At 42.6% G+C, this 18,999-nt stretch overlaps 1 protein-coding gene across 8 annotated transcripts in view; it reads right to left on the bottom strand.

Moving 5' to 3' along the window:
• HDAC9 (histone deacetylase 9) overlaps positions 1-18,999 on the bottom strand; it is a 656,589-nt gene that overhangs the window by 598,616 nt on the left and 38,974 nt on the right. For all 8 annotated transcript variants that reach the window (XM_056519737.1, XM_056519738.1, XM_056519739.1 and 5 more), the window contains exon 2: positions 10,565-10,692. In XM_056519737.1, coding sequence (XP_056375712.1) covers positions 10,565-10,601 — 37 coding nt within the window. In that variant the 5' untranslated portion in view covers positions 10,602-10,692. The remainder of the gene's footprint in view (positions 1-10,564; positions 10,693-18,999) is intronic.

Below are 18,999 nucleotides of genomic sequence, written 5' to 3' on the forward strand. Positions count from 1 at the left end.
GGAGCACACTCTGCTCCATGCTGGGAGCTGTAGTATCTGCATTAATAGACAGTGTAACTTCTGACACCTGCTACGATCTGTCTATTAATGCAAGTACTACATTTCCCAGCATGGAGCAGAGTGTACTCCATGTTGGGAGTAGTAGTACTTGTAGTTAAGGAAAGATCACTGCGGGTATCACTCCTGACACCCGCTGTGATGCTCCTGTATAATGTATAGATGCAGCGGCCGGCTGTCTTCTATGGTCCCCTGCACAGCCATATATATACACATTCCAATTTCTCACAGAGAGCTGTGATTGGCTGGAACCATCTGGCCAATCACAGCTCTCTGCGGGAAATATGAATATGTGTATATATACGGCAGGGCAGGGACCATAGAAGAGCGGCCGCCGCATCTATACATTATACAAGAGGATCGCAACAGGTGATCTGTCAATTAGTACAGGTACTACTACTCCCATCATGGAACAGTGTGTTCCTACCTAAAAAAAAAAGTAAAAAACACACACACACTACATTTTTATTATTGTCAGCTACATTTTTAGTGCTTTACCCGCTCACATAAATTGATCCCTGTTTAAAAATTAATAAACATTTCATAATAAAAAAAGATAAATTTCGTTAGATACAATTTTTTCCATCACTACTGTATCTTTTTTATAAAAAAAATTTTATGGTACCCTATGACATTTTAATATAAAAGGTATCTCCATAATTTTTTTTGATCGCTAAAGTACAAAAAATAATAAAAACCGCCTGCAAAAACGCAAAATTTAAAAACAACATGGCGTTTTTCTTGGCGTTTTTGCTCTCCCATAGACTTCTATGGGAGGAAAACGCCACGATTTCAGGGCAAAAAACACCAAACTAGGTTTTGTCGGGTTTTTGAAAATCCAGCCTCTGAGCCCGAAATTGCTGAAAACGCCAAAAAAATAAAAAAAACGCCAAACAGAAAAACGCCAAGTGGATCTGGCATTTTGCAGTTTACTATTGACTTGCAGCTAACATCTGGCCACGGCGTTTTTTTCACTGAAAAAACGCCGTGCGGGAAAATTTGCGTTTTTAATGGCGTTTTTGCAAAAAAAAAACTCAGTGGAGTTCCAGCCTAACAGCAATGGGGTTAGTTCTGACCTACCTCTGTTTGCCCCCAGCGTTTTACTTCTCTACGGGAGGGAAATTGAACCTGCTCACGGAGAATATGGGAATAATCCCTTATCTCTCCTTTCGCTATTCAGAATGCATACATGCTCCTCCAAGTTGAGCGTGCACATGTATGGGGTGTGTAGGATGATAGCAGTCAGTTAAATGCTAACTTATTGGACATTTACAGTATTGATCTAGATTAAGCAGTCTGTCTGAAATAAGAATGTGTATCTCTGATACATGGCAACCAATCACATCTCATCTTATATATAACTGGAGTACTAAAAACTGAGCTGCGTGCACACTCTTTTTTTTTCATATTAAAAGTGGGGTGCCTCCATTGTGGTTGTACAGCTTAGCAGGAAACGCACATAGATGGAGATTTATAATTGCCTATCTGACATTTTACTGGCTGAAATTTTGGCAAAAGTGACTGTGAAATGCAGTGCTTCATTCTTGACTATGCAGTGGATGAGATTTGTTAACTGCGTCTTTTTTTTAAAACGCGCAAAAATATTGCGCAAACGTTCAAAAAAATGCTCATTTAGAAAAATGATATGCTACAGCAAGTTCTGAGGTGATTTTTCACTTGTACAAAATTTATCAAAGCCTTACACCGTTTTGATAAATTTGGCGCACATAAGCCAAAAACACAGCAAAAAATAAATAAAGAGGCTATGAAGTAGCTGTACACAGACACATATTGATAAATCTCCCCCAATGTGTAGGGTGGATCCAGATGGGGTCACCCTACAGTGGTGGAATGGTACACACAATTTGATCAATTGGTATGCTAAGAGTCTCCATTCTTTTTTTCAACATTTCAATTTAAAACCATTCATACGATACCAATATCTTAGTGTATACAGCATGCTGATGTCATTTTTGTGTTTGCATCTTTGGAGGAGGCTGGGAATCTCTGGGAAGTTCTCAGGTTTGTGAGGGAATAGCTGCTAAAGGGACTCGACTTATGGAAACCAAAGACTGCCCACAAACTTATCCAAGGATTCATTGGAGTCTATTCTAGGGCTCTCAGCAGCCACAGCTGAGATAGTGTGGAAATATTTGACTTCTAGCAGACTTACCAACAGGCACAAATACCTGGCATAGATGGCCACTCAGGAGGGCCGTTCCTGAGAACTTTCATGAGCATGCCCTAAGACTTTGAATCACAAGGTACTGCCTGAGATGCCCATTCATTGAGGAAACAGCTTTGCACCTCTTTTGTCTGTGCCCATTTGCCCAGGCCCTGCTGGATTCCCCGGAATATGAACTCAAGGATTTTGTTCCCAGGAGTATCCTATTGAATCACTGCCTATTTCATGGGAATCACATGATTTGGGCTATTCAGAAGGCCTGGTGTCTTATGAACTGTTATGAGGACGCATTGTGGCATGCTAGGAAAAGCCTCATTATAAATCGGAGAGGATGTTCATTCAAGGGGTACTCCGCCCCTAGACATCATATCCCCTATCCAAAGGATAGGCGATAAGATGTCAGATAACCAGGGTCCTGCTGCTGGGGAGCCCCGGGATTGCCGATACGGCACCGCGTTCTGCACGTAATGACGGGCAATACAGGGGCCGGAGCATCGTTATGTCATGGCTCCGCCCCTCGTGATGTCACGGCGCGCCCCTCTCAATACAAGTATATGGGAGGGGGCGTGGCAGTCATCACGCCCCCTGCCATAGACTTGCATTAAGGGGACAGGCCGTGATGTCACAAGGAGCGGAGCCATGACATCACGCTGCTCCGTCCCCTGTATCGCCCGTCATTACGCATAGAGCGAATTCGCTCTGTGCAGCAATGATAGCACGGTGCCGCATCGGCGATCCCGGGGCTCCCCAGCAGCGGGACCCCGGTGATCTGACATCTTATTCCCTATCCTTTGGATAGGGAATAAGATGTCTAGGGTCAGAGTACCCCTTTCAGGTCTGCCACAGATGGGCATGACTCTTCACTCAGCCTCACCTGTCTCTTTCTCACTAAGTAAGGTGTAGGGTTCTGTACTGTAGGTCAATAAAGGAGGGGGTGGAAGGTAAGGGTAACAAGGAGCCATGTCAGGCTGTGGCATTTGAGCAGCTCACTTCTGCCTACTTGGCACCCACCATCTTTAGGAAAGGTATCTACAGCTCATACAGTGAAGCAGCAACTGAATCTGCAAACAAAATGCAAATCCAAACAGTTACCCAAGAAGAGAGTTTTTTTATTTTAGCAAATAACAAAAGCTACTGACATAATGTAACAAGCTGGTCTATTTCCTGCACTGTAGGTCTGATGACACAGAGAACTCTGGAGAATCAGCCTTGAGAGAATAAAGGTACAAAAATATTGTCTCAAATAGCAGGTCCAAAAGCCCAGTGGTGATTTAACCAGATGGTTCTATTTTAGAAATGCGCCACTTAGGAGACATGTAGGAACAATCAAAGGCAATGCCCAGCCCCTGGCACAACGGGACAACTAAGGACAAGACATACAATCATTTCTGGCCTAAAAATTCACATGTGTTATCAATGATCCCTGTGCAAATGCATTAGTGGCTGAGCTTCAGCAGGGCCATAACTTACAGAAGAGGCTATTCTATTCCAATTTCCAAGCCACGTAGCTGTAATAAGTGTACAGTACTATTTCAAAGTTGAGATGGTCTCTGAAAGGCAGCAGTCATCTTGATTCTGTAATAAGAGCCATTAAAGCTCTCCGGCTGTACATATGCCTACTGTTGCCGATCTAGGTTAACTTTTATGAGGTTATTATATTAGAGGAGATGTATGTGCTACAGAATAGTGAGCAGCATAATTATAATGCTACGGGTAATAACTTCAGTAATAATGAAATGACACACCACCTCTATTATTTCAGCAGTTTAGCACTCTGCACATCTTCTTCACCTGCAGCTCTATACCATTGCAAGCTGTCACAATATCTATTATTTTAATGCTGGAATATAAAATATTCAAGTCCTATAGCGTTTTCATGCTATCGCTAACAACTTGAATGCTATCTAAATTTTTTAGATATTTTATGCAATACACTGGATAACAGATATTAGGACTTGTTCAATTTTTTTCTCCGCTAAATTCCTGTAAAATTACTGGGTCACTGACGGACCCCTTGCAAGTGAATGGGGTTCGTCAGGACCCGGTAGTAGCCGTTTGCATCTGACCCATTTCAGTACCCTTAAAGGGGTACTCCGCCCTTAAATATCTATCACCCATCCAAAGGATAGGGGATAAGATGTCCGATCGCGGGGGTCCTGTCGCTGGGGACCCCTGCAATCTAGGCTGCGGCACTCCAGACATCCGGTGCATGGAGCGAACTGGCGAAACTTGATGGAGGCTCGTGATGCCACGCCCCCTCCCATAGACTTGCATTGAGGGGGCATGGCCGTGATGTCACAAGCGGGGCGCAGCTGTGATGTCACAAGTCTCCGGCGCTGCACTCAACGCCCTAAATGAATGCCGGGTGCAGCAGGGAGATTGCTGGGGTCCCCAGTGGCAGGACCCCTGTGATCAGACATCTTATGCCCTATCCTTAGATAAGATGGGGGATAAGATGACTAGGAGCAGAGTACCCCTTTAATGGGTCGGATGCGAACGCCATGTGAACTTAGCCTTACTAAATTAATGACATATGCGTTATGAAAATGCATAGATCCAGGACATAATATCATTTTGTAACATTTCTAATGAAGGGAATCTGTGGTTAGCCAATAATAGTATGTCTCTACTTCTGTCTTTTTTTTTTAAACAAAAGTATAGACTAGACTTTTCTTGCCAGCAAGGTGCAGAACATTTTTTTCTGCAAATTGTATTGAAAGGCAAAACTCAGTCGAAATGCTCTTCTGCAATATCATAGATACATGAGAGAAAATTACAGTTCTCTGTGATTGATACCTTTTTAGCTGAAATTGACAAAAGGCGAGTTATCAAGGGCGGATTAGGCATGTGAAAGGCCAATTCTGTTCTGGAAAGCCTGCCTTTTGCTTTTATCTATTACTGTTAGACATTAGAATGTATTAACCACTGAAAATTCTCCCTAACATGGTACACAGATGTATGTATGTATTTTTTTTTTTTTTTTTTTAACAACAAGATTACACTGGTAATTTTTCTCAGACCACATATTTTCTAAAATAAAACTGTCTATAGGGAACTCAAGCTCTTTGGCATCATTTAAAACAGGGTTTGGTGCTGGAAATATGATGCAGCATTCTAAAAACTGCTATTGATCTGAATAGCCGTTTGCCTAGAAATCGGACATCTGATTTCTGTTTTTGATATGCAAGAAAATCATTTGAATTCTCTTTAAATGGAACAGAACAGTTATTGGTATATGGAGGGGTAAAGTGTGAATAGTTTTTTTTTCAGCTGGGAGTAAGAGTTTAAAAGGGGTAAGGATGCCTTTGAAAAAATGCATACTCACCTTCCTGATCCCCTGCTTCCATGATTCTAATAGTGTCCAGGTCCACTTCTTGGTGAAATGTCACCAGCAAATCATTGGCCACAAAGTGAACTGCCTCCGGTATTTCTTGCATGCAGACATTTCACCATCAGCAGAACAGTATTGGCAGAAGACAGGAAGGACATACATTATCTGAAATAGTTATTAATGAGCGATCTGTTCCCTGCTGACTCCCCAACAAAGGGGCACTGGCGCTCTTCTAAACACCATGGCCTATTGCCTTCTTCTAGCTAACTCATTTCACTGCCTTTACCAGGACAGGACATATAAACTTTTTAAAGGCACATAGACTCATACTAAACATCCAAGCGTAAAAAGCACTGGATGTGGACTCCTTGCACTACCAAAATGTTTTGGCTTTAATCCCGATTTGGGAGCAGAGTACCCTTTAGGTCTTCACCCTAATGTTGCTTCCCAAGCGTGGTCCCAGAGTGGGTATCAGCTGGCCCAACGGTGACAGAAGTGCATGGCAAAAATTGCTTCAGACAAGAGTGCATAGTCAGCAGTCTGTGTCAAGCACTAGAGTGTCCATATGTTACACAGGTAGAGACAGAGTGAAATAAAGGGAAGAGGATCAAAAGACAGGTTCTGGGTCAGCAATTCAGGTCAGGCACAAGTGTTTCTATAAAATACAGGAAGAATAGGCAGACAGGAGAGGCAGACGTGAGTCATACATGGATAACAGCATCAGGTTCAGCACTCTGTCACTATAGACATAATGCTCAGGCAAGAAAAAGGAGAAAGTGACATCCTTAAATAGATGACCCTGGAAGATGACTGGCTAGGATGGAATTTAGAGCACCCACACTGGCCCTTAAAGAGGCTAGTACAATGCCTGTTGGTGATGAGAAGAGGAGACAACAGGGCACTCACCAAGAGGAGCTGTATGTCAACAGGAGCAGCCTATTCTCCAGCCTGCTTTTACAAGCATGGCAGCTGGAGAGCAACATACTGTATGGACTGGTGGTACAGTAACCCCCCGACCTACCATGGCCCCGACATATGATAAAATCGACATACGATGGCCTCTCAGAGGCCATCGCATGTCGATGTCAGCATCGACATACGATGCTTTTATATGTCGGGGCCATCGCATTAACTGCTATCCGACAGCGCAAAATGCTTAAGCTGCTGTCGGATAGCAGTTTAAGCATCCCTGGCAGGTTCGCTTACCTATTCCGGCTGCTCCGGGTCCACTTTGCGATCCTCCGGTGTCTTGCGCATCTTCTCCAGGGTCCGGGCCTTGCTTTCCGGCGTCGGTATTACGTCACTACGCACGCCGCGCTGTGATCTCCCTGCTGCACCCGGTGTTCGTTTAGAGTATCGGGTTCAGCACCGGAGGCTCGTGGCATCATGGCTGCACTCCTCAATTCAAGTCTATGGGAGGGGCCAGAGACTTGCATTGAGGGGGCATGGCCGTGACTGTAACGTCATGAGCCTACGCCCCGCATCACCAGTCATCTGGCACAGAGAAAAGTTTGCTCTGTGCACCGGATGTCTGGAGTACTGTAGCTGAGATTGCGGCGATCCCCAGCAGTGGGACCCCCGTGATCAGACATATTATCCCCTATCCTTTGGATAGGGGATAAGATGTCTAGGGGTGGAGTACCTCTTTAAGGTCACTTGAAGACTGAAGATGTACAAAGTATTTGGTAGCCTATTTTTGCAAGTATGTGGGAGACTACATCCATCTATTAACAAATAAGCAGATAAGTCTTTTTGCCAGAGGCCACAGTAACTTATCTCTTTGCCTGTATTTGGGAAATCTAAAGTCTATTATTGAACATACACATACCATAGCTATTGGCTTTTTTGACTGACAGTTATATCTCCAGGTCCACACATTTCCTTGAAAAAGAATGGGGAAGAAGTCCCTGCCAGATACCTCTAGGGGTGACTTTTCTCCATGAGAACAATAGCATCTCTGGTCAGGGGAGAGACAAGAGGCCCCATGTATATTAGATACCATCATTGGTAAGATTGCTGCAGTTTCAGCCGACATATATTTAATCTATTTCGACCAGCTTTGGCCTGGTATATCAGTGTTTACAATATGGCAACTCCTGTGCTGTAAGTCATTTACTGATGCACTGAAAGCACAAAGGTTGCCAGTATTTCTTTGTGATGATGTTCTAGGGAGAAATCAGATCATTTTGATTGCTAAGAAGACAGAAACTGAGCCCAATAAAGTGGCACATTTATTATTGCAGAGATGAATTTAGAGAAAAGCCACATTTTACAATCCTGTTTATGGATATTTCAAAGACGAAAACACGGAAATGTAGCCACTTGGGTGATTAGACTTAGTGGTATTACAGGACTGTACAATCTGTATCAGTCTTTTATTCCAGATTTCAGCAGAATAGTAATTCCGTTCTGGTTTAGCTTTCATCAAACAAACCCGCTAATTAAAGGATTGTTTCTTTTTCTCTCTAGCAAACAAAATTGCTGTTTTTAATACTTGGTTAAACATTCAGTATTTTTCTAACAACAAGAAATACACAAATATTTATAGTCCCAACAGCTTGAAAAATCCAAACAGTTCTATAAAGAAATTGTATTATTATTTCCTATGGATAAACAGGCACTACAATTTTGGTGATTCAGTGAGAAATGTTCTTTCCTACATGGTATGGAACAGTGCTGGGCCTCCTATCCCAAGAGGTGGGTGTGCTTTAAAGGCTATGCACACTTTTGAAAAGCATATTTTTAGGTTTTGCTTTGTACTTATTATGGTACAAAACTTTCTCTATAGGTCTTTATTTAAATAAAAATGTTTAGTTTGTGTTCTACATCTTCTCTTATCTGTAAAAATCCGTCAGAGAAGTAATTCTCTAATGGGCTACTTATCAGCTTTTCTTTTCTCGCCTGCAAAAACTTCTGAGGTAATGTATGACTACATCAAAGGTCAACTGAAGCTGTAGAAGACAAACTAAACAAATTCTTTAATCAAGACCTATTGAAAAAAAAATTGTACCATATTAGGTACAAAGCAAGAATAAAAATATGCTTTTCAAAGGTGTCCATGGCTTTTAACTACAAAGAGATATACCCCTGGTTGATATATTCCTCCACAACTCCATACAATTAGTATGAAATAGCAATTTCTTCATCTTTTTCAGTCAGGTAGGCCTTAGCCTATAAATGGTAAAGGAGAGAATTTGATTTTGAAGTCAAGAAAAGGAACGAGTTCTCATGAGGCTGAATTCATATCTGGCCAAATTGTTAGTGGTGTACAATCTGGTGGAGCAAACCTACTTTAGGCAACTAATGGGGTATGTGTATAAAGGCCAGATATTACATCTGCTAGGCCTGGGCAATAAAGGGCACACAGCAGTAGGGTTGCTGCTATACCTGCAGGAGAAAATGTCCTGTTAGCTGTCTTCTCATAATATAAGATTGGGCAATGTAGTCACTAATAACTGGAAGAACATAGTGGCTATGATGTGTGTTAGTGGCACATGTGCAAAATCTGGTCACAAGATATTTCTTAAAAATGTACAGTATATCAGTCTGAAGGATGTGCTGGCCAAGTCCAGGAAAGTTTGCATTTATTTTAGCCATTTTATGCCTTTAAAGGGGTACTCTGCCCCTAGACATCTTATCCTCTATCCAAAGGATAGGGGATAAGAAGTCTGATCACGGGGGTCCCGCTGCTGGGAATCCCCGTGATCTCTCCTGCAGCACCCCCTGTCATCTGGTGCATGGAGCGAACTTCGCTCCCTGCCTGATCACGGGCGATACAGGGGCCGAAGGATTGTGACATCACGGCCCTGACATCATGAGGGGTGGGGCCATGACGGCACGATCCTCCGGCTCCGTGCACCAGATGACAGGGGGTGCTGCAGGAGAGATCGCGGGGGTTCCCAGCTACAGGACCCCCTCGATCAATGATAAGATGTCTAGGTGCAGAGTACCCCTTTAAACTTTCTTTTCTGCACTTACACTTACACTTACTGAATATCACTTAATCTGCAATGTTTCAACCCCTTAGACATGTTGATCCACATGTACCAACAGCGACTGATTTCCTTATGCAGCAAACTGGTAGCTACTAAACCCAGTGTGCTTTTTAGCTCAGGCATTGGCAACTGATCCAAGACACATGTCATGTGCTGAGGTCTTTTAAAGAGGTAAATTGATTTGTCATCAGGGACAACAGCGGAATGATAAACATTATATTGCTGATATTCCTTCTGGCGCAAACGCTGACTTTGATTGAGCAATGGATGAAAGAAGGTTCATATCTGACTGATTGCATTATGGATATTGAGAGAGCGAATTTATACACATAGCTTGCCAGGGCTTTCCCACTTTCCCACAGCAAACACCTATCGAACGGGGGGGGGGGGCTTTTACGACTACTGCTACCTAAACAATCAGGTTGATTCATTCCTTCATACCTAAGCTGTGCTTGTGCTGCTGCTGATGCAGCTACTTCTACCACCACCCCTGTTGCTGCTACTACCAGGCCTACACAACCAGTTAATCTTTAAAGAAAAAAAAGATAATTTTTTTAGACTTTTTATTGGTAAAACAAGCCATTTCTTCTTCTACTCTGCAAAATGGAAAAATGTTAAAACAGCTTGTAAAGAGCCATTGCTTCCTCACTTTCCAGGATGACAATCCTGTTACTACTACGCAAAACGGGAGAATGTTTGGACAGCTTCTAACATCAGTAGGCAAAAAAATTATAGTTTTTGGACTTTTTTTTATTTTAAAAATCATCAAAAAACTCCTAGTGCAGTGTGATTTTAAACAAGCTGTTAGTTACCATGGGAACCATCTGTTTACTCATAGCCATGCATGCTGCCGTAGCTTTGACATTAACTTAGCCTTAAAAGCTGTTCAAAAGTATTTTGTAACACTCCTAGTTGACCTAACAGTGTTATGCATAGAGGTTAGAGAAATTATAAAGCAATTATGTCAAATCATATATAAGTATTTAAAAGGCTGACCTGGTTGTGCTGTAGAGCTCACAGTTGGAGAAGACATGCTGACCAATTGAATCCCAGCTTTGATTGAATCCCAGATCTTGTAGTGACAGCAAAAGTTCTTTCAATAATCAGAAATTCAAATTAAAGATCTACAAAAAAGAAAGAAATGGTTGACCTCAGCTACTGTATCTTTCTTTAGCATTTCAGGACTAAGTCACTAAAGTATCATTGACTATATAACTTTATTTCTGAAGCTTAATTAAAGGAGTACTATGGTGCTTTTTTTAATTAACCCTCTGTGCCCAGGCTGCAAAACAAAATAAAACAAACTTTAACTCACCTTCCTATGTTCCCCTGTTACGCCGAAATCGGTGTCCCATTCTCCGGTTCCGGTCTTCTTCCGCTTCCTGCGAGATGATGAGTCCCGCTGTGGGCAGTGATAGGCTGAGCGCAGCGTGACTCACCATCCCGCAGGAAGTGGAAGAAGACAGAGACCAGAGAAGTTTGTTTTGTTTCGTTTTTCAGCCCGGGCAAAGAGGGTTAATAATAAAAAATAAAAATAAAACACCATAGTACTCCATTAAAAATAAAGACATCACTTTTGTTTGCTATTATCTTATCTGAATTATAAAAAAACATTTTCCTTTGCTATCAAGAGGCAAAAAAACAAACAGAAAAAGACAAAATAATATGTAATCTACCTTCTAAATTTTGATGATACAAAAAAGTTAAAGGAGTAGTCCAGTATCCAAAAATCCTGCGGATAGGGGATAAGTGTCAGACCGGTGGGACACCTTGGATCTTCTATTCAGTGCCCTGGCTCTCTTCCTGAACGGAGTATGTCGTCCATGGCACAAAGCTGTGGCTGAGCCTGACACATCCCCTTCATGCATCTCTTTGGGAGAGCCGGAAATACCGTATTTATCGGGGTATACCACGCACCGGCCTTTAACACGCACCCTCATTTTACCAAGGATATTTGGGTAAAAAAAGTTTTTTACCCAAATATCCTTGGTAAAATGAGGGTGCGTGTGTGTGCATGCGTATACCCCGATACACCCTCAGGAAAGGCAGGGGGAGAGAGGCCGTCGCTGCCCGCTACTCTCCCCCTGCCTTTCCTGGGGTCTAGAGCCCTGCTGCCGGCCCTTCTCTCCCCCTGGCTATCTGTGCCGCTGCCCGTTCTCTCCCCCTGACTATCGGTACCGGTGTGCGTCCCATGCGTCGTTGCTATGCACTGCACGGCGCAGCGCAATGACGAGTGATGTCATTGCGTCTCGTAGTGCATAGCAACGAGGCAGGGGACGCACACTGGAGGCCTGAAGCAGTGCGGACCCGACCCCGGCAACAGGTAATTATACAACCGGGGATGGGGGAGGCAATGGGTGCCGCTGCCCCTTCTCTCCCCTTGTCTTCTCTCCCACCGATAGCCAGGGGGAGAGAAGGGCCGGCAGCAGGGCTCTAGACCCCAGGACAGGCAGGGGCAGAGAAGCCGGCAGCGACAGCAGGTCTCTGCACCTGCAAAGCCGCTGAAGTTCATTCATTTAAAGCGCCCACTTTAAATCATTGAACTGCAGCGGCTTATCAGCGTATAACACGCAGGTAGACTTTAGGCTAAAAATTTTAGCCTAAAAAGTCTGTGTTATACGCCGATAAATACGGTACCTGAATGCTGCATCTCCGGCTCTTTCTTAGAGATGCATGGAGGGGACATGTCGGCCACAGCTTTGTGTGGTGGTCGACACACCTCCATTCATGAGAAAAGTGGGGTGCCATACGGGAGAACACAGCAGATCCCTGCGGATGGGGGATAAGTTTTGTTATACTGGATAACATCATTAAGGCCTGTTTCACAAATCTGAGGCAGATCATGGGTCTAGTGGCCTGAACTAACTTCAACACAGAATTTTAGATCAATGATTGCGGTAAGATTATTAGCCATTAAAAGGGTGCAAAGATGTGCCCATAGTGCAGTCATATAAACTGGACAATACAACCCAAAGCTGAAAATCTAAGTAGAACTGTATAAATTCTATTGTTGCATATCATTGATGGATTCCAGTGTAGTTTGATGTACTGATCATAGTCTCGCTTAAAGAAAAATGCAGAATATTGTATAAATAGGGATTAAACTCCCTTGTGTAAGCCTTTGATGGTAATTCACTAATGCATAGTGTGCTTTACAATATGTATCCATATAATGGAGAAGCACTTTACAAAAGGAGAATGAAAATGTAAAGGCAGACAGGAAGAGCACAAGCTGGAAGGGAAGGCGAGACAACTCTTCATTTATTTTGGAAAATTACAAATTGTGTGTTGTGGTATAAGATAAAGTTCAGAGATTTTTTGTGTTGATGACGAGCTTGTGCTAATATACAGAAGCCAACCTGAACATGCAATATAGGACACATGAGATGTTCTTAAAAAAAAGAAAAAAAAAAGAAAGAAAGAAAAAACAGTATAAATAAAGAAAACTACTTGTGGATTTTTTTTCTCATGTAAGAGTAAGGGTATTATGAGAGACAAGCTCTGTGTATGAAGAAACCAAACATGGTTTGTAACTGTTTTACAGTATGTTTTTTGGTTATTAGTATTGTATTCATTTGTGATGTATGATTTGCGATTCATTTGCGAAGTGATTTTTTTTTTGCACTTTAAGTTTCCATTATCTGACTCCACATATTTTCATATTTATTACTTATAGGAGACATCTCAGCAGAAAGAGAAATCTATTAGCCTATTAAGTAACATTTTCCATCTGGTCAAGATAGACCAATAGATTTTTCCATGCATTTGTTTAAGACAGTGGTGAATGGAAAAATATCCCCCTTGAACTTAATATTTAATACACTTGTGTTTTAAATGGATGGATAGTCTTGATAGAATCCCATGAGGAAAACTTCCAAGCAGAATGGGGCTGCCCCTATAAAGAATATTTCATATGAAGACAACAACTGACCCATTAGTTTTTTTATCATTATATCTTTATTTTGTAAAGTATCTACATTAAATGAACACATGATCTTTGAATTATCATTTAAGGATTAATCCAATGACAACCCAATTTCTACAGGTTATAAAAGAAAGTTAGGCGAGAGGCCAACTTTTGGGACCCCCACTGTTGTCAACAGCTGAGGGTCCCAAATTGCCTTTATTTGGCCAGAAACACTTTTAAATTAGTTTCTGTTTCACCTCCAGACAAATCCCATGTTTGTATTGAATGAAAAAAAGTATAAATTGTGTCAAAATTATTAACAAAATTCAAACTTCACTCTCATACTTCACTGATGTCTCACTCAGTAGTTACGGTATGTTACAAGTTCTCTTTAGTTAAAACAGGGAGAGGATGTTGTGGCCAAAATACAAACCCTATGTATGTACCGAGTCTTTAAAATATTATTATGTGTTTTTTGCAACATATTTTTTTAAATGGTTAAAAACAAATAGCATCTCAAGCATAAAAACTGTTTTAGCAAACAATATTTGTTTTACCTATAATAGCCATTTAGATTTAAAGAGGACTTAAAAGGACTTTAAAGAGGAGTCAATAAAAAAAATGTGTAAATATTTTTTACATAACCCTGTTCCCCTGCTCTGATTCCAATGGTGATTTACTTTCTAATGACTCCCCCCGATTCCTGAGATTAAGGGGTTTAACTGTTTGCTAACTATTTTGTTGACTATCTCCACTTTTTTCCTAAATGGGCACTGTCATGAAAAAAACATATCAAAAGTTTTGATTGATTGAGGTCTATGTGTTCAGACCTCGACACTACATGTCTGAAATCAGGAGTGTAGCAACAAATTAAAAAACACTGTTGGAATGAGGACATCGAGGCTACAAAAATATGTTATATCTTTTTTCAGACTGACTACAGGTCTACTTTAATGGAGTACTCAGGAAGGAAAAAAGAGTGTTTCAAATCAACTGGTGCCAGAAAGTTAAACAGATTTGTAAATGACTTCTATATAAAATCTTAATCCTTCCAGTACTCATCAGCTGCTGTATACTACAAAGGAAGTTGTGTAATTCTTTCCAGTCTGACCACAGTGCTCTCTGCTGCCACTTTTGTCCGAGACAGGAACTTTCCGAAGCAGGAGAGGTTTAGTATGCACAGTTACTGACATGGACAGAGGTGGCAGCAGAGTGCACTGTGGTTAGACTCGAAAGAACCAAACAACTTACTCTGGAGTATATAACAGCTGATAAGTACTGGAAGGCTTCAGATTATTTTCTGGCACTAGGTGATTTGAAAATATTTTTTCCTCTGGAGTACCCCTTTTAGCTTTCATTTTGCTGGTCATAGCTAAACGAACCAAACCCGTAGAACTCGTGTTTGGTCAGTACTTTCTTGATTCTGTTAGAACTTGAATTTTGTGCGGTTCGGCAGAATCTGCTAAAATAACATCAGCCACATAGGAGAAAGAAGAATGAAGAAGGATCATCTGACCTCAAGGAATCTCATTATGCCTTTCAAACAGCTCTCCCAGCCAATCTTATTGCTTCAGCAGACATTTTAGAGATAGCAGGTGTTAGGTGAAGATCTCTGTGAGGGATACTCGTTAATTTCTAACGATAATTTGTTTTCCCTTAGTCCTAACAGTAGCACAGATGGGGTATTCCCCCCCCTGCGAACTGGTTAGGACAGATGGAAGTTTTATTGAACCTAATTAAACAATCAGTGAAAACACACCCACAACACCCTGTATAAGTAAGAGGGTCACCCTCTGTCCCATTGTGTAGTAACAAGAAGAACTAAAAGCAAAGAATAGAAAAAAATAACTTAATTAGGGAGGGAAAGTTGTGCTACTGTTAGAACTAAGGGAAAACAAATTATCGTTAGAAATTAACGATTCCCTTACGTCCTAACCAGTAGCACAGATGGGGAAATGGCAAGCAGAAACCCTATGAGGGAGGGCTCTCATGCCTGACGGCAGATAATACTGTCCGTCCAAAAGAGGAGAAATCGGCCAATCTACTTTCAAGTCTGTAGTGGGTGATAAATGTGGAGAGTGAACTCCAGGATGCAGCTTTGCATATATGTTCCAAGGGAACAAGACTCCTTTCCGCAAAGGAGGTAGATACAGACCTGGTGGAATGAGCTTTTACAAACTCAGGAGGCTCCTTACCTTGGGATACCATGGAAATACGAATGGCAACCTTTACCCATCTGCTGATGGAGGGCTTTGAAGCTTTAAGACCTCTCTTGGGTCCTGAAAAGAGAATTAGCAGATTTTCATCCTTCCTAAACTTCAAAGATCTTCTTATATAGATCTGGAGGCATCTCGAGATATCTAGGCAATGAAGAGCCCTATCTTCATTGGAGGATGGAGGAGGAGAAAATACTGGCAGGGATATAACTTGATTAATATTTTGGAATGATGGAACTTTAGGTATAAAGGATGGCATAAATCTGAGTAACTCTCGATCTGGCAAAAATTTTGTATATGGTTCAAGTGCCGAGAGCGCTTGAAGTTCCCCAATCCTCTTGGCTGATGTGATTGCCAGTAAAAAAGTTATTTTAATGGTAACAAATTTCATGTCCACCTCCTCCAAGGGCTCAAAGGGGGGAGATGCCAACCCCTTGAGCACCACCGATAAGTCCCATGCTGGGACAGGTTGTATAATTGTAGGTTTTAACCTTGAGGATCCCCTCAAGAATGTTTTGACTAGTGGGTCTTGAGACAATGGTTTATTGAGAAAGGCAGAGATGGCTGATACCTGAACTCTGAGTGTGGAAGGAGATAGATTCTTGTCTAATCCCTCCTGGAGAAAGTTGAGGATTGTGGCAACATCTGGATTCTGTCCAGGTAGTTGTTTCTTGGAGCACAAAGACTGAAAAGTTGTCCAAATTCTTTTATAGGCTCTGTTAGTGGACTCCGCTCTGGATTGCGAGAGGGTATTCAAGACTGCACTAGAAAGCCCTTCTAGATGTGGAAGGGACTGGTCAACCTCCAGGCTGTCAGGTTGAACATTTGAAGATTTGAGCAGCTGTGAGTGTCCCCCGACACTAGTGCTTGCTCTCGGGGAAGCCTCCAGAATTGTCCCCGACTCATTTGCAAGAGTTGGGTAAACCAAGCTCTCTTGGGCCAAAATGGAATTATGGCTATGACAGAGGCTTGGTCCTGCCTGATTTCCATCAATACCCTTGGGATCAAGGAAATTGGAGGGAAGATATAGGCCAGCCTGAACCTCCATGGGATTGAGAGAGCATCGATTGCTACTGGGTTGTCTTCCCTGTACAGGGAGTAAAATCTCACCACTTTGGTGTTGAACCTCGTTGCCATAAGATCTATTTCCGGCATACCCCACCTGAGTGTTATTTGTTTGAATATCTCTGGATGGAGAGACCATTCTCCAGTAGAAAGTCCTCTGCTCAGGCGGTCGGCGATCACATTGAGAGATCCCCGAATGTGAACTGCCGACAGATGGGTTAGGTTCCTCTCTGCCCAATCCAAGATCAGACCCACCTCTCTGAGGAGGCTTTGTGATCGAGTGCCTCCCTGCTTATTGATGTACAATACAGCCGTTATGCTGTCGGATTGGATCTTTACTGCTTTCCCTTGAAGAAGAGAAGCAAAATGGAGGAGTGCTAATTTGATGGCTCGAATCTCGAGGAGATTGGAGGTTAACCCTCTCTCCTGTGGAGACCAAGATCCCCGCACTGTCAGATCCAAGAGATGCGCTCCCCAACCTACAAGGGACGAGTCGGTGGTAAGTATAATCCAAGAGGGTTGGATCATTGATTTGCCGTCCTCGAGGTGAGACCACCATCTGAGAGAGGACCGGACTCGATAAGACAGGGAGTGGCACTTGTTTGGGCCCGAGGGCCTGAGATTCCATGTGGCGAGCACCTCTGATTGAAGTGGGCGTAGATGCCAAAGAGCCCAAGGAACCGCATCCACGGTAGCGGACATAAGTCCCAACATCCGCATGAGAGTGCGAATGGATACTCTCCGGGGTACAGAGAGAAAAAGGGCCGATTCTTGAACCCGAGATTTCCTCTCGGGAGAGAGGTAAAGTGTCATGGAGATTGAGTCGACTATGAAGCCGAGGAACCTCACTGAGGTCGTTGGGAGGAAATTGGATTTGGCCCAATTGACTATCCACCCTAACTGGTGAAGGAAGGATATTGCTAGTTGCAGATGTTGGGACAGGATAGCAGAAGAAGGAGCTCTGAGGAGCCAATCGTCTAGGTAGGGAACAATGCTGAGCCCCTGGAGCCTTAGAGTGGCAACTTCCGCTACCACCACTTTGGTAAATGTGTGTGGGGCCGAAGAAATTCCAAACGGGAGGGCTACAAACTGGAGGTGTTTTAGAACTCCCCCTACCTGAACTGCGATCCTTAGATACTTTCTGGATACCGGATGAATAGGAATATGAAGGTAAGCATCCTTTAGATCCAGAGTAGCCAGGTAATCCCCTGGCGAGATGAGGTTGACCACAGATTGAATAGTTTCCATACGAAAGCGTTTGTGCTTTACGTACTGATTGAGATATCTCAGATCTATAATCATTCGCCAGTCTCCTGTTACCTTGGGAACTAGGAAGACTGGAGAGTAAATTCCTGACCCCCGCTCTGCAAGAGGGACTTCCTCTAAGGCATTCTTCTGGATGTATTCCAGAATGTAAGTTTCTAGCGCCCCCTGTTTGATTGGTGAAAGAACTCAAAAAGACAGGACTGTGGAAGTACCAACAGCTCTGCGCTCTAGGAGGCTGAATGACAGCCTAGGGGGAGTTTAAATATCCCCCTAGCTGGCGCCAAAACAAGACTCCGCCCACAAGGCGGAGTTACAGGAGAGATAAAGAAATTTTGCTTAAAACAGGAAAAAAAGGAACCCTAAGTTAGAGGGTTATAGAAAGAGGCTCGGTTTTGCCGCATTATGGATAGTAAAACGGCGCAAAAACCGAGTCGGGAGTGAAGAGAGAAACAGGAAGTGACATCAGATGCCGATGGGCGCAAAACATGCCCAACTTTGCAAGTAAGAAAGAACCCCCCCCCTACTCATATAACAGGAGTAAGGGGGTCACCATCTGTCCCACTGTCCGGGAGGACAGAAAATAACACAATGGGACAGAGGGTGACCCTCTTACTTATACAGGGTGTTGTGGGTGTGTTTTCACTGATTGTTTAATTAGATTCAATAAAATTTCCATCTGTCCTAACCAGTTCGCGGGGGGTGGAATACCCCATCTGTGCTACTGGTTAGGACGTAAGGGAAAAAGCAGTGATCACCACCGATAGGAATAGGGCCACACATATATAGGAATTGTAGTATAGCAGCACTACAGAGAAATCTGTATTATTGGATGCCAATTCTGTTCCTACGTCTCAGAATGGGAATCATTTTTTACAGCTAGTAAAAAGTAACTTCTTCTTAACTTTTCAGGCACAAAACTTGTTGTCATACATATTGCCATAACTTCAAATTTACCTTTGCTTTAAAAACAGCTCAGA

Source organism: Hyla sarda, chromosome 5 (assembly GCF_029499605.1).
Source record: "Hyla sarda isolate aHylSar1 chromosome 5, aHylSar1.hap1, whole genome shotgun sequence".
Taxonomy (NCBI): Eukaryota; Metazoa; Chordata; class Amphibia; order Anura; family Hylidae; genus Hyla; species Hyla sarda.